The sequence below is a fragment of the Bubalus kerabau genome, chromosome 3 (genome assembly GCF_029407905.1).
Source record: "Bubalus kerabau isolate K-KA32 ecotype Philippines breed swamp buffalo chromosome 3, PCC_UOA_SB_1v2, whole genome shotgun sequence".
Taxonomy (NCBI): Eukaryota; Metazoa; Chordata; class Mammalia; order Artiodactyla; family Bovidae; genus Bubalus; species Bubalus kerabau.
This window is the reverse complement of record NC_073626.1, coordinates 18,882,702-18,897,688: the sequence shown is the minus strand read 5'-3', so window position 1 is coordinate 18,897,688 and position 14,987 is coordinate 18,882,702. Positions and strand designations below refer to the sequence as shown.

Genomic DNA, 14,987 nt, shown 5'->3' with positions numbered 1-14,987 from the left:
ACAAAATGCTTCAATGGTGCCTCCCACTCAGTATGTATTAGTTCTTCCCAGTGTTGCTGTTGTATCTTGACGTGGTCTTGAAGGAAGGGTTCAACAGTCAGAGACTGGGCAGATGTTATTTCTGGTAAAATAAGCTTGGTGAGTGAAGGCACACTTACAGTGGAGAGTGGTTGAGTATAGCTACTGATAGAACATAGGGTTCCAGGGAAGATGCCAGAATAAAGCTAGAAAGGAGCTGGACTGGATGACAGGAGGCCTTGGAAGCACATGGAATTGCTGCTTACACAATCTCTCGTTGTCAGTTTTCCGTCTTGAGGTGCTGTACACATAGTAAGGAAGACAATTAATGACTTCAGGGAATCTGCAACCTACTGAAGATCACTTGGAGAAGGAAATGGCAACCCACTCCAGTATTCTTGCCTGGGAAACCCCATGGACAGAGGAGCTGGGCGGGCTTACAGTCCATGGGGTCGCAAGAGTCATGACTTTCTGACTAAACAACACCAGTAACAACAGGGATTCCGTTTAACAGGTGGCATGTAAAGCCGAATCCGGCCTCTCTACCCTGACACCAAATTAAATCTCGGAGACAGAGTTTTGGGTGAAGCAGAAAAGATACAGCTTTATTGCTTTGCCAGGCAAAAGAGACCACAGCAGGTTAAAGCCCTCAAAACTGTGTATCCCACCTTGGCATGGGGAGTGGGGGTGTAGTGAGAAGTTTTATGGTAAGGGTTCAAAGAGGGTGTGATCAGCTTGTGGACATTCTTCTAATGGGTCAGAGATGAGGGAGGAACCGTCAAAAAAAACCAGTAATGCAGCTTTGGGGGCAGGGTCCTGGTTCCTCCTCAGTGAGTGAACGTTGCTCAAGTCGCATCTGACTCTTGGATACACATAACAACACCTATGAGCTGTTCTGCAGATACTGAAACCTCCACCAGTTGGGAGAATTTAGTGGTATATTGCCCACAAGCACTAGAGACTTGTGGGCAATATAAGCACTGGAATCAGAAGGATGTATTTTTCATTCTGGAGGCTCTTAAAAGTCAAGTCTCATTCTTGAAGATTCCTTGCTACACATCATAGAAGTCAACATGGAAAACCTCACAGTGTTACCTTGAACAGGTGCCTGGGAGCTTGAATGAGGCTTCTGAGAACACAAGTAAAATGGCATTGCCACAGGAAGGAAAGAACCCAAGTAAACTAGAACAGTTTCTCCCAAATGTGGCCAACGATCCTTGTGAAGGATGCTGATCTGCCGCCTGTTTGATGCTGGATGATGCAAAAGAAACCATGTGCACAAGAGCACTAATTGCTTCGTTTATTCTTCCACTTCGCCAGGGGACCTGCAGAGCTCACTCAGCCTCAGAATGGAAAATCACACGTTGGAGACAAAACAGCCGCACCGAAGGAATGACAAAGCAATTCGGGTTCTGCTCGTTCACATGTTTTATTTATCCAGTGAAGGAAGGAAAAAACAAAAAGACAGAATTCGAAGGTGGCACAGGTTCTGAGAGGGTCTCAAGCTCACGTGTTCTGTTTTCCTCAGTCTAATTTAAATCCACAGACTAAACAGAAGTGCAGAGGGATGAGATGAACACTTTACAGGAGAAAAAAGTGCCTTTTTCGAGAAAAAAAACCCTCTTAAGGTTTATATCTACTCAGGGGGTTTCTTAGTGGAGGATGGCTTACTTTTGTCTCTATAAAAATATGACAGCATTGTATAAACTGCTGGGGCTGGATATTTAGGAGTAGGTGGCATGAGGATCCTGACTTGGCAAGTTTCTGGGAGTCCAGATCTGAAAGAATCCCACTGTGGCGAGACCACAGGAGCGCTGTAAACATCCTTGGTCATGGACACACAACGACACACGGCAAAACGAGACATCACAGACCAGGACCCCCATTCTACAGACGGGGAAACTGAGGCCTGGGAGGTTAGGGGCTTTCCCCAAGATCACGCAGCTAGTTAGTAACAGGAACTCAAATTTCTTGACTTTTACTTCAGTGCTTTTGGTCACTGCATAGATTCTCCTAATAGTAATTTCTTTCCCAAGACTCTAAATTTGGCAATTTGAGCTCTTTAAGTGGAAAAAACTGGAGAAAACAAAACAAAGAAAGAAAGGTTTATGGAGAATTCTGAAGTTTGTTTCTGATCTTAAGGACTCATATTATGTTAGAGCTAAAAGACCAAGGTTGGGGGTCAAAATCAGGGAATTTGATTTTTCTATGAACACACACGACAATATCTTACATGTAGTGAGACCAGGAATAGAAGGCAGCACCACACGGGAAAGGCTAGAAAATTAGAAAAAACAACACAAGAAAGTAAAATGGACCACGTTAGCCATTGGTAGGCTGGTCTGAACTGTTGAGCGCTTTCCAAGAACACGGAAAATGTCACAAAGTCACACTGTATGAGAGAGGAGGTCCAGAGAACTCCTGGTGGGCACCCAGCTGCACCTCTTTAGGCAGCTGGGTACATTTGCCCACACTGACCCACTGCATCAAGCGTCCCCAGGGCCACTGAATGGAATGAGCCTGAGCTCAGTCACCACTCTGCCCACTGCCCAGCACAGCTCTGGGGCAGATCAACGCCAAAGCCTTGTCATGTCCCAAACTGGCCTGCTCCCTTGCAACACTGGGTGTAAATTAGAGAGGGGAGGGTTGGGTGGAAAAGATTTCAGGTTGCCGCTAAGGGCTGGACATTGTGAACCCTGGACAAAGTGACTGGTATCTTTGTTTCTCCTGGGCCCGGAGCTCTTGTAATGGGCTGAGTGTGGGCCTTGATGTCTGCGATTCGCTCTTTAAACCTTTGCTGAAGGAATTTCTCTTCTTTGGAGTAGCTTTTTGCGGACACCGACATCAGCAGGCACCCTGCCATGGATGTGCCCCCGATGCAGAAAAGCACGGCGCCCGCCAACTTGCACATGTCAAGGGCTCCGTTAAACTGGACAGCGTGCGTGTCCACCACCACGAAATTGGCCTCGCCAAAGGCTTCGATTTTGGGGGGCACAAGAAAGCCCACTGCCAGGACAGTCAATCCGAGAATCACGAAGACTGTGCCCGAGATGAGTCCGACCTAGAGAAAGACATAAATAAGATAGAGTGAATGTGGTACTTCAGCTCTCTAGGGCAGGGCAGGTCTTGTTTGAAAGGAGAGATTTTTCCCAGTTGGAAGCCTACATAATTTTCTTTTTAAAAAAGAAGATGAAAGGAGGACTTTTCTGATTTTGATACCAGCCAGGTGCTGCACCACTGACTTGATTTTTCCTTCGAGTTTTCTGTTTGTCTGATGCTCTGCAATTGGCAAAGTCCCTTTGGCTTATGTTGTCTCCTTTGGTCTTGAGCAAGAGAAAAACAGCCCCATCACTCTACCCGCCAGAAGCTGGCCTGGGACCCCCATGGGTGCCATGTTGTTCTGTTGGCACAATCAGCCTCACAGAACCTCAACATCAGACAAGCTCATTCTGTACTCATGACGAAGTGAGACAAACCAAAACCACTTCATAATTTTGTCTAAGCACAGACAAAAACAAGGTCATTTACAAACCAGAAAGTACTATGTTCTTCCCACCCTGCATAATATAAATGACTGTTGATTCTTTACCAATTACAGTTTTATTTAGTCTCTCTCTAGTCTGCCATGGAGAAGGAAATGGCAACCCACTCCACTATTCTTGCCTGGAGAATCCCAGGGACAGAGGAGCCTGATGGGCTGCTGTCTATGGGGTCGCACAGAGTTGGACACGACTGAAGCAACTTAGCAGCAGTCTGCCCTTGGGATAGATAAGATTTATTATCTATTACCTAATCATAGAATTGTCCCTCCCACAGAGTCCATAAGACTTATGGACTCTGTGGGAGAGGGAGAGGGTGGGAAGATTTGGGAGAAGGGCATTGAAACATGTAAAATATCATGTATGAAACGAGTTGCCAGTCCAGGTTCAATGCACGATACTGGATGCTTGGGGCTGGTGCACTGGGATGACCCAGAGGGATGGTATGGGGAGGGAGGAGGGAGGAGGGTTCAGGATGGGGAACACATGTATACCTGTGGCGGATTCATTTTGATATTTTGCAAAACTAATACAATTATGTAAAGTTTAAAAATAAAATAAAATTAAAAAAAAAAAAAAGAATTGTCCCTGATAATCCAAAGTAAACTCTGGCTCCTGTAGACTCTTCAGTCCCCCATGCCTACCCCACCCTCCTCAAATCACCCAACCAAAGCCCACACCCTATAATCCTTTCTCACATTCTCTTATTGAAATGCCCTTTGGTGTCATTTTCTCTCACTGTGATGAGCAATACACTCAACTTGTTCAACACAGAAGTGTGTTCCTGGTGATTTTGGCTGGAGGCCATTGACAGTGTGGAACAACTTGCCCTTTCTCCAAGTTGGTGGAGAAAGAACCATGATTACCAGTTAAAGGCAAGGGAATGTAGCCTCATGGAGGGTAGGTCACTGCCCCAAGGAGGGACAGGGAGGACAGGTAGTGAGTAGCACAGGATGGGCTAGAAGCCACAGGTCAGACCCCCAGGCCAGTGTTCTTTCTCCTCTAATATGTAGCTGTTTGGACTTTACTTGTGCAGAGGTTGAGAAACGTAAAGAGCAGCAGATGGAGATGAAACTGCATTAGCTCAAGTTCCAATAAAATGTAACCCACTGAAGATGGAGAGTGATATACCATTTGGTGGTTTAAGCTCAGAGGTTTGGAATGAACAGACTCAGGCTTGGATTCCAGCACTGCCAACTAGTACTTGAATCATAGAAGGAAAGCTACTTAAACACTCTCGTTAACTTTCCCATTTATAAAATGATAAATGATAATAGTACCTACCTCATAAAGTTGTGAGGAATAAATGAGACCGTGCATGAAAGCTTTCAGCCCTGGGCCTGGCTAAGTCACGCATTGCAATAAGTAGCTATTACTACTATTATTTGGAAATGTGCCTCTTGTAAAATTATGCTACATTGGCAAGAGCATTGCAACAATCTGTCAGTACTTGGGATAAAGAACAGCTAATATAGCTTATTTTTTAAACACATTTTTCATTTCCTTCTGTTCCTAATTGCTTTTAGTTAGAATAACAAGGTTGGAAAAATAACCAAATGCATAACACCATTTAATCTTGAACATCTAAAGTATATTTATCTAACTTACTTATTGTAATTCAAGGAAATACACCTTATTAGATACTTCTTTAGTAGAAAGTTGGGATAACAGAAGGAAAACATTCGCAAATCCATCACTCTAACAAAGACGGGAAGAGAGCTAATGTTAGTGAGAACTGATCATGACCCAGGCACTGTGATTTTCACTTAATCCTCACTAGCGTCTCATGAGATGTAGATACTTTTATCCCTATTTCACCTATAAGAAACTGAGGTTTATAGGGTTGAAGAAACATAGTTCAAAGTCCCCTGATTAAGCAGGTGGTGTGACTGGACTCTACCAGCTCTGTGTGACTTCTAAGCCCCACTTCCCACCTTCATTCTTCCATGAGACTTCACCAATTGATATTTTGTACATTGCCTTTACTATTTTTTAAAAAATTACAATAGAGTTTGTCACCATATATAAACAAATTTCCATTATGTAATATTGTAAAGAAACTGAAAAAGAAGAGTCAGTCATCTGAAAAAAAGTATTCTACATAAGATAAAGTATTGCAGGAAAAAATTGGGTTGTAAAATATCACATTTTGGATGGCTTTCTACATTTTTCCAAGAATGGTGGCAAATCAATTCACCTTCAAAGACTAACTGTTATTTATAATGTTTAAAAAATGACTCATGTTGGAAAATTCGGAATGCCCAAACTAAATTAACTTAAATATCCATGGTGACATGCTTCGTATGTCACTAAATTACCTCCCTCCTCAAGAACTGGCACTAATTCTCCAAAATTGAGGGCAGCAAAAACGTATCCATCTTCGTTTCTAAGGTTCCTAAGAGCAAGGGAGGCCAGGGCGCTCCGTCTTCTATTTCTGTCCTGTCTCTCTGTAGCAGCCAGTCTAGTCTTGCGCCCAATAAATATTCCTGACGGACTAACTTAAACCACCAGACTGCTGAACTTGGAGCCAGGTGATTGATTCTCAGAGAAGTTTGCTCCTCAACTGAGCAGTGTTTTATAGATTAAAATCCACTCTTGGAATATCAGTCAGAAGCTAAAAGGCAGATGATGCCTTGCAGATGGCAGAACTGCTCACTTCAAGAACTGGAAAGTGGCTGGCCTCCCTGAGCCTTGCCCCTGTCCCTGTTATATCAGAGGATTGGAGAGAGAGGCTTGCCATCTGTGGAGGGGAGCATGACGTAATGAATAGCACGTAATCCCCAGGATTCTGAGGGTGCAACCCGTGCAAGTCTAATGAGGATCTCCAAAAGAGGTGCCCAGAGAGTGACTCCAAACCTGTTCAAACACATCAGGAAGAGCTTGGGGTGGTAGACATGAAGGAGAAACACAGAGAATACTTCACTGAGAGTGTCAGAGTAGTGAGGAGGAATACTGAGATACATCAGTGCAATCCTGGTGCCATCTAAGCGTACTGAATGGAATAAGGACTTTGGAGTGATGCCATACAGTATCAAAAAATTTGTCTCTGGACACGGGTCTGACTTGAAGTAGTTCTAGGTCTAAGAGAAAAGAGGTTCTATTAAATAAAGTTTAAGAAAGGCAACACAGGCTTTTCTTTTAAAGGTTCCAAGAGAGTAAACAGTGGAAACAGTGTCAGACTTTATTTTTCTGGGCTCCAAAATCACTGCAGATGGTGACTGCAGCCATGAAATTAAAAGACGCTTACTCCTTGGAAGAAAAATTATGACCAACCTAGATGGCATATTGAAAAGCAGAGACATTACTTTGCCAACAAAAGTCCATCTAATTAAGGCTATGGTTTTTCCAGTGGTCGTGTATGGATGTGAGAGTTGGACTGTGAAGAAAGCTGAGCGCTGAAGAATTGATGCTTTTGAACTGTAGTGTTGGAGAAGACGCTTGAGAGTCCCTTGGACTGCAAGGAGATCCAACCAGTCCATTCTAAAGGAGATCAGCCCTGGGTGTTCTTTGGAAGGAATGATGCTAAAGCTGAAACTCCAGTACTTTGGCCACCTCATGCGAAGAGTTGACTCATTGGAAAAGACTCTGATGCTGGGAGGGATTGGGGGCAGGAAGAGAAGGGGACCACAGAGGATGAGATGGCTGGATGGCATCACCGACTTGATGGATGTGAGTTTGAGTGAACTCTGGGAGATGGTGATGGACAGGGAGGCCTGGCGTGCTGCGATTCATGGGGTCTTAAAGAGTTGGACATGACTGAGCAACTGAACTGAACTGAACTGAACTGAAGAGAGTAAACCAGCTCTGTTTGGGGTCATGCAAAAGTCTTGCAGGGATGCTGGGAGAGGGGCTGCCCAGAGTAGCTGGGTGCCGTGGGATGGTTAAATCCACACCCCTAGTGAGAGAGAAGGGCCTCTCCAGGAAATGACACACTGCCTGTAGAGACAGCAGCAAGGGCAGTTTTCCCTGGAGAAGGAAACGGCAACCCATCCAGTATTCTTGCCTGGGAAATCCCATGGACAGAGGAGCCTCATGGGCTACAGTCTATGAGGTCACAAAGAGTCGGACATGACTGAGCGACTATACCCAAGGGCAGTTTTTGTGCTGTGACTTCTGATGACTCTGTTGACTCTGGGGAGGAGCGGTGAAAACCCAGTCTCTGCTGCTGGAAAGGAGGACTGGACAGGGAAGAGAGCTCGGATTCCAGAAATTCTGCTGCTGGGGGCCGCGAGCCAGAAACTGCTGTTATTTTGACCAACGTCCCCTTCGTTGTTCCGTCTGCGAGCTGATGAGATCTGAAAATGCAGTTTACTCCAAGAAGCAGGGCTGGCAGCAGGAGCAAGGCAGCTGTTCTGGCAGAGAGGAGGCAGTCATGACTGTTGGAAGCCAGAACCAGCGTGGCAGGGAAGAGCAGCGTGTGGGGGAAATTGCTGGATGGAGCTAAATGTGAAAGGAGCCATCTGGATTTGAGGTAAAATCCAGAAGAAGCATAGCAAGAGTGGAGATGGGCCTTCCTTCATCCTCCTCTGCTCTGAGGGCTGCGGCTGACCTCTCCTTAGCAGCACCTGAGCTCAGAGTGGTGTCCCCTGCCAGACTGATGGCAGATTCTAACTCATCTGGCCTGACCCTCTTGTAGGGACACTGAGCTTTACAAAGCAATGACAGATGCCAGACTGGGATCCAGATCCTTCCATGTAGGCCTCACCTGGTACAGTTTCCACAGCCCTCCTGGGCAGTGGGATCCCCCGCTAGTTCCTCTAGCTATGTCCCTCTGGCCAGTTAGCACATTCGATCACTTCCATCTTCAAAAGCTATTCCAGAACTCTGCATTCCCCTCTAGCTACTGCTTGAATTCATTCCTACCCTTGGCAGAAAAGCTTAGTCCTCTACCATTGCACTGAAACCGGTTTCTCTGAGGTCACCGATGACCTCCCAATTGTCAAATCCAATTTTTCTTCTCCATGTGTATATCCTGTAGTCATTGATTTTCAGCACTTAGGCTTTCTTAAGACCATCACCAATGGTTTTCCCTGACACATTTCTCTCCTGCGTCCACATCTACATCTTTAATGACTCACTCTAACCTGCTTTGCCAGAAACTCCTAAATTATTGGTGTTCCCCAGGGTTCCAGCTCTGACTCATATTGCTTACTCAATATATTCTCTCTAGGGTTTAATTTTGTGGCCACAGTTTCAACTCCTACCTATATACCAATGGCTTCCAAATCTCCAACTCGTCTAGATTTCTCTCCTGGGCTGTAGCCCCATATTTATGATAGTCAATGGGAGGATTTACACAAAGATGTCCCAAAGGCTCTTCAAAGCCCAAATATTCAAAATGATATTTTCTTCTTTTCTGCTTAATTTCTCTGCATTCCTGCCATCCATCCATTCACTGAGTCCTTCCTCATGCTGGTAGTCAATGGACAATTAAATCTTATTAACTCTACCTCATAAGATTCTCTTGAATCTTCTCTCTCCATCACCACAGCTGTGCTAATGGTAACAGAGCACTATTAACTCTCGCCCACGTCATTGCAACACCATTCTGATCGTCCCCCTGGCTAGGCTCATCTTTCTTCATCCATTTTTCACATGCCATCTGAGAAAAATGCTTTTTAGAAAATAATACCACGTGGTTTCTCTTAAGGGGTTTCCTTATTCATTTTAAGCAAGACTTTGAAAAGAAATCCAAGATGTAGGTTTAAATTCTGATTTAAAGAGGGGGGAAACTGGAGAGACTGGGACAGGAAGGAGGGGGGTCTAGGGAGATGGTAGAGGTACCGGGATCATTTTCACTTTTACTAAGTCTGGGGAGGAAACAGTCTTGCCTTGTACCTGCCCATTGCTGTTGAACATCCTTTGAAAGTGAAGGGCTCAGACTCTTTGCGACCCCATGGACTATAGCCTACCACACTCCTCTGTCCATGGGATTTTCCAGGCAAGAGCACTGGAGTGGGTTGCCATTTCCTTCTCCAGAGGATCTTCCCAACCCAGGGATCGAACCCGGGTCTCCCGCATTGTAGGCAGACGCTTTACTGTCTGAGCCACATCCTTTGGGAAATTTCTAATATCAGCTGAGAAGGAGGAGGATAATCCTAGGGTGAGGCAAGAGCGATTGGGGTGAGAAGACTGCTTCCATTAGTTCACACCTGCTGTACTTTGGCTGTTTGCTGCACAATGATAATGGCAGCAGTCTTAGTCAAGGTCAAGTGCAAGGATGAAAAAGAAAAATTCCACGCCAGCCTGTTAGGTTCTTGGCCAGAGGCAGTGGGTGGCAGGGGGTAGGTGGGACAGTGTCACACAGGTTTTTGCAGACAGCAGCAGTTACAGGCACTGGGGAGGTGAGCAGTGCCAGAGGCAGTCAACGCAGGCATCTAGAATGTGAGGCACAGAGAATGTGTATAACACTGTGTGTGTGGTGTGGTGGTGGTGGGGTGAGGCTGTTTGTTCCTGGTTGTGAGACAACCTTCCCAAGACAGTCTTGATTTATTACCTTAGCCTCTCACTGTACTCAATCAAGCTGGAAGGTTCTGGAGACATTTCTACTTCACAGCCTTTCAAAGTCTCTGTGATCCAGCTCTTGTTACAATGGATTGTAACAATCTCCGTGCACAACCATCTTCCTTATTTGACTGTGAACTCTGTCAGGTCAAGGCTATACCTTATTCACAAGCAAAGAAGTGTCGTGTTCACAACTGAACCCAGAGCCTTGCGCATGGTGGACATATAAGTATTTGTTTTTTTTAAAAAAAGAACAGCATTGTGGGAACAAGGTTATGTCGATCCATGGATAGAGCAAAGTTTCTTAAGTGTTAGACTCTTTGGGACTCCATGGACTGTATGGACTGTAGTCTTCCAGGCTCCTCTGTCCGTGGAATTCTCCAGGCAAGAATACTGGAGTGGGTTGCCATTTCCTTCTCCAGGGGATCTTCCCGATCCAGGGACTGAACCCACGTTGTCCTGCCTTGTGGGCAGATTCTTTACCATCCGAGCCACCAGAGAAGTCCCATAAAGTTTCTATTTCAGGCCCGACTGATTCCAGTCTCCATTCTCATTAAGCCCCCTCCCATTGCTGCCCACACTCAGGAGCTGGCTCAGCAGCAGAGCCCTGCTGAGGCTCTGTGAGTGTGGCCCCAGTGAGAGACCCCTGTGGCCTTAGCAACGCTATAGTGGAAGAGGGGTCAGGGGGAGCCCACATCTCGAACTACTTACAAGATGCAGTTAGAAATGAAAAAAAAAAACATAAAAAAGAATCATAATGGAAACATGCATAATCAGTGCCTTCTCTGTGTTGATACAAAGTACTTCACACATTCACTGGCAAGAGTTCCCTTATATTCCATAGGAGGCAACCCAGGAGTGGCTGGTGTATTCCCTTGGTAGAGATGAGGTCTCTAAGACAATCCATTCTTGGGTATTTCTGGTTGACTGTAAGCTTCTCAAAGCCCCATCTAGTGTTTTATGATTAGGATGTAAGTTTAGGATTTGGATTTTGCTGGCATATAACCTCTATGATGCCATGGATGTTTGCTCGGCTTTATTCTCTGAACTAGGTCCAGTACAACAGGGAACAAGTACTTTTTTGGATCTTATTTGTATAAAACAGAAGAGAGAAAATACTGAAATCTGAATTCTGGGGTTGGTAATTTACTGAGAGTTCTTTATTGTAAATCCATACCCATATATTATTTGATGGATTTATAGCTTCACAAATCATATAACCACTAGTGCTTTGGAACCACCAGCATTTGCAATATTCTGTATGTCAGAGGCATTTTAGGCTCTTGGCACAACAGACCTGTCAGGCAAATATTTGTTTTTTTGACACATAGAGAAGCAACCACCCACTTATCTGGGTAAATACAAGATGTGCCAAGCTTGGCTGTGTATTTCACTGGTCCAGGCCAGTACCGATTCCTCAGAGGTAACACTTGTACAGAATAAAAATGCTGGCTTGACCAATTCTAATACAGGGAACCTGCCAGTAGTAAGATTTTCAATCAACAGAGGTCTTGGGTAAACCATGGTAACAACTATATTACCCAATATTTTCCTTATTAACTAAATTTCCAGTTTTATTTCTATTTCAGACCTCAGTGTTCCATATGACATCTGATAATAGGAGCTAATACATTAAATGCTTATTGAGTACCTGCCAGACATTGTACTAAGCTCTTTTCATATGTTATCTTACTTAACTCTTACAAGTATGTGGTAGGTATTATATGTATCACTGTTAGAGGCTCATTAAGGTCAAGTTTCTCATGTTCGTGCTTAGTCGTGTCCAACTCTTTGTGACCCTATGGACTGTAGCCTGCCAGGCTCCTCTGTCTGTAGGATTTTCCAGGCAAGAATACTGGAGTGGGTTGCCATTTCCTCCTCCAGGGGACATTCCTGACCCAGGGACAAAACCCACATCTCCTGCATTGGCAGGTGGATTCTTTACCACTGAATTACCTGGTATAATAGTTATAGCTATTAAATGAAAAAATTGAGATTTGAACCCATGTCAGCTGAGGAATGGATGTCTTTGAACTGTGGTGCTGGAGAAGACTCTTGAGAGTCCCTTGCACAGCAATAAGCTCAAACCAGTCCATCTTAAGGGAAATCAACCCTGAATACTCATTGGGAGGACTGAAGCTGAAGCTGAAACTCCAGTATTTTGGTCATTGATGTGAACAGCCGATTCACTGAAAAGTCCCTGATGCTGGGAAAGATTGAGGGCAGAAGGAGAAGAAGGCGTCAGAGGATGAGGTGGCTGGATGGCATCACCTATACAATGAACATGAACTTGGGCAAACTTCAGGAGATGGTGAGGGACAGGGAGGTCTGGCGTGCTGCAGTCCATGGGGTCACAAAGAGTCAGACGTGACTGGGCGACTGAACAACAGCCGAGGACAGAGTCCATGCTCAAAATCATTACTTTGTTAACTGCCTCTTGTTGAATTCTATTGCCAGTACACTGGAGGTTTATGTCAGTATCAGTGTCTAAATTTCTGTGATATTTTGGGAGAAAGTTGGGGATGATTGGAAATCTCTAAAACGCAGAATTATAGACTGGAGGGAATCTGAGGCATCATCTAAAGCTGAACCTTCTCAGTAGCCCTTCCTACATCCTTGTCCTTTTCCTGATTTATAAATGTTGGAACATCCGATGCCTTCTTCTCTTTTATGTCTGTACTCTCTTCTTGGATGACCTTTTCTAGTCTGGTACCTTATATACATTCTATAGGTCAGTTACTTCCAATTCAGGAGCTGAAGACTGGTATATTTAAATGCTTCTGCAGATCCCCACTTGCATGATTAATAGGCACCTCCAATGTGGTGGTGTTGTTTAGTTGCTAAGTCGTATCTGACTTGCCAATGTAGCAATGCCAAAATCAAACTCTTGATTCATCACCCATCCCACTGCTCTCCTGGTGTTCACCATCCCAGTGAGTTATAACATCATCCACTAAAGATCTCAGGCTGCAAGTCATGGAGTCAGGCTTGACTCTTCTTTCTCTTATGTCTAATTCACCAGTGTGTCTTAACAGCTGGCCTTCAAACTTCATGTTCAATCTGACTACATTTTACCATCTCCATTAACACCATCCTAATCTAATCCACTATTATCTCTTGCCCCTGGGTACTTCAATAGACTCTTAAATAATTTAGCTACTTCTATCTTTGTGGTTCTGTAATTTATTTTCTGTGCTATAGCCACAATGATCCTGCTAAAATACTGGTCAGGTCGCATCACTCATCTACTTGAACATTCAGGTGGCTTCTTGTGTCTCTCAAGGGGAAAGCCAAAGTCTTCACAATCACCTCCGAGGCTCCACACAAATCATCTGTGTCCCGTCATTTTTCTGAAATTGTCACCTGTTCTTTCCTCCCTCTCATTCCTCTCCACCCAGACTGGATCTTGCTATTTTTCAAACACACCAAACTTATTCCCATTTCAGAGCTTTTGGACTTGCTATTTTCCCAGCCAAGAATGACCTTCAGCCCAATAATTTTATGGTCTCCTCCCTCAGCATATCCTGGTATTTGTTCAAAGGTCATCTTCTTCAAAAGGCTTTCTGTGATCAGCATAACTAAATATCAGTTCTCTATCCCTCCCTAGCCTCTTATTCTGATTTAGTTCTCTTCATAGCACTTGCCACTATTATTCTTGCTACTTGCAAGACTAATACTTGCTACTTTCTACTATTATTGTGTGGTTTATTTGTTTATGGTATGTTTTCCATGATAGATTGTAAATTTTGTAAGGGCAGGGACTTTTTCTTCTCCCATTTACCGCTTTAATTTTCAGCACTTCGCAACTTTTTGAATGGAGTAGGTGTTCACTAATTCATACTGAATGACTGAATTTCTTGTCTAGCAAGGCTCCTACCTTTCAAGGAAGCTGAAGCTCACAGAACTTTATGACCACATATCTAGTAGAAGTAGGGCAGGTAGACTGACCACTGTTTTATGCCTCAGCATTAACTCTCTCCAGTACCCAACTATTTCTTTTAATTATTATTGTAACTTTTAAAATGATACCATCCAAACCTGCAGGGGAGGCTTAAAGCATGTTTTGCCTTTGAATGGCTTTCATAGTTGGTGAATTTATGTGGCACATTAATAACAGTAGCAAAAAAAAATAATGATGGTGATTATACCTATTTACATTTCACCTGAAAATCAACAACTGTGCTGTGTTTAGAGGCTTTCTTCCCAAGGTTTACCGTCTCCTTTCCTAAGGAAGAAAACTGCACTCAGTATCACCAAAAGGAATGCACATACAGAGTCCCAGACCTCTCAGCTCTCTGCAGCTGAATTACTTACCGTATGAAATGACTTCTCCATTTCCTGAGTTAAACCCATGCTCTTTACTTACCTTCCAGAATACTGAGCTCCACCTGTTGGGTGATCTCTGGATCTGGAAATCATCCTCATACTCCCAGATGGAAGTGGTACAGTCCTCATAAAACTGGTGCAGGTAGGACCGGACTCCGTAGCGCTGGTGCCTGGCCTCGGTAGCAGCCTGTGCCTGCCTGGACCCACAGACGTTGCTGCAAGAACTCATCCTTCTTGGCTGGAATGACAACATCCACAGGCATCAGCCCGATGAGCTCTGGCCTCAGGATCAAAAGGCATATTAAAGGTAAGAACCAGGTCGAATAATGTCAGCCTAATTGAACAATGCTCTTTTTCTGGGCAGAAAAGATACCTTTAAAGACTTGTCTTTCTTACCCAAGCTGATCTTCTTTACTGAATGCAAAATCACCCCAAACACTCAATGACCAGAACTGGTTCTCCATAAGTGAAACGAGACATTCACAGTGCAGCACACTTGCAAAAATTTAAGCAGGAAGCACGTGAGAAATGCAGCAAGGAAGCTGAGATTTTCAGTTGTATTGACAAGAAAGCTTCAATCTCTTAGAATCCAGTAGTGTT

The 14,987-nt window shown here is 44.3% G+C and overlaps 1 protein-coding gene across 1 annotated transcript; it reads right to left on the bottom strand.

Annotated features, from left to right (window-relative positions):
• Window positions 1–2,680: 2,680 nt before the first annotated feature.
• Window positions 2,681–14,640, bottom strand: NRSN1 (neurensin 1). The gene is made up of 2 exons (XM_055574540.1): window positions 14,428–14,640; window positions 2,681–3,079 (listed from the first exon to the last, which is right to left on the bottom strand). The coding sequence occupies exons 1-2, from the start codon at window positions 14,638–14,640 to the stop codon at window positions 2,681–2,683; spliced, it is 612 nt and encodes a 203-aa protein (XP_055430515.1).
• Window positions 14,641–14,987: the final 347 nt, after the last annotated feature.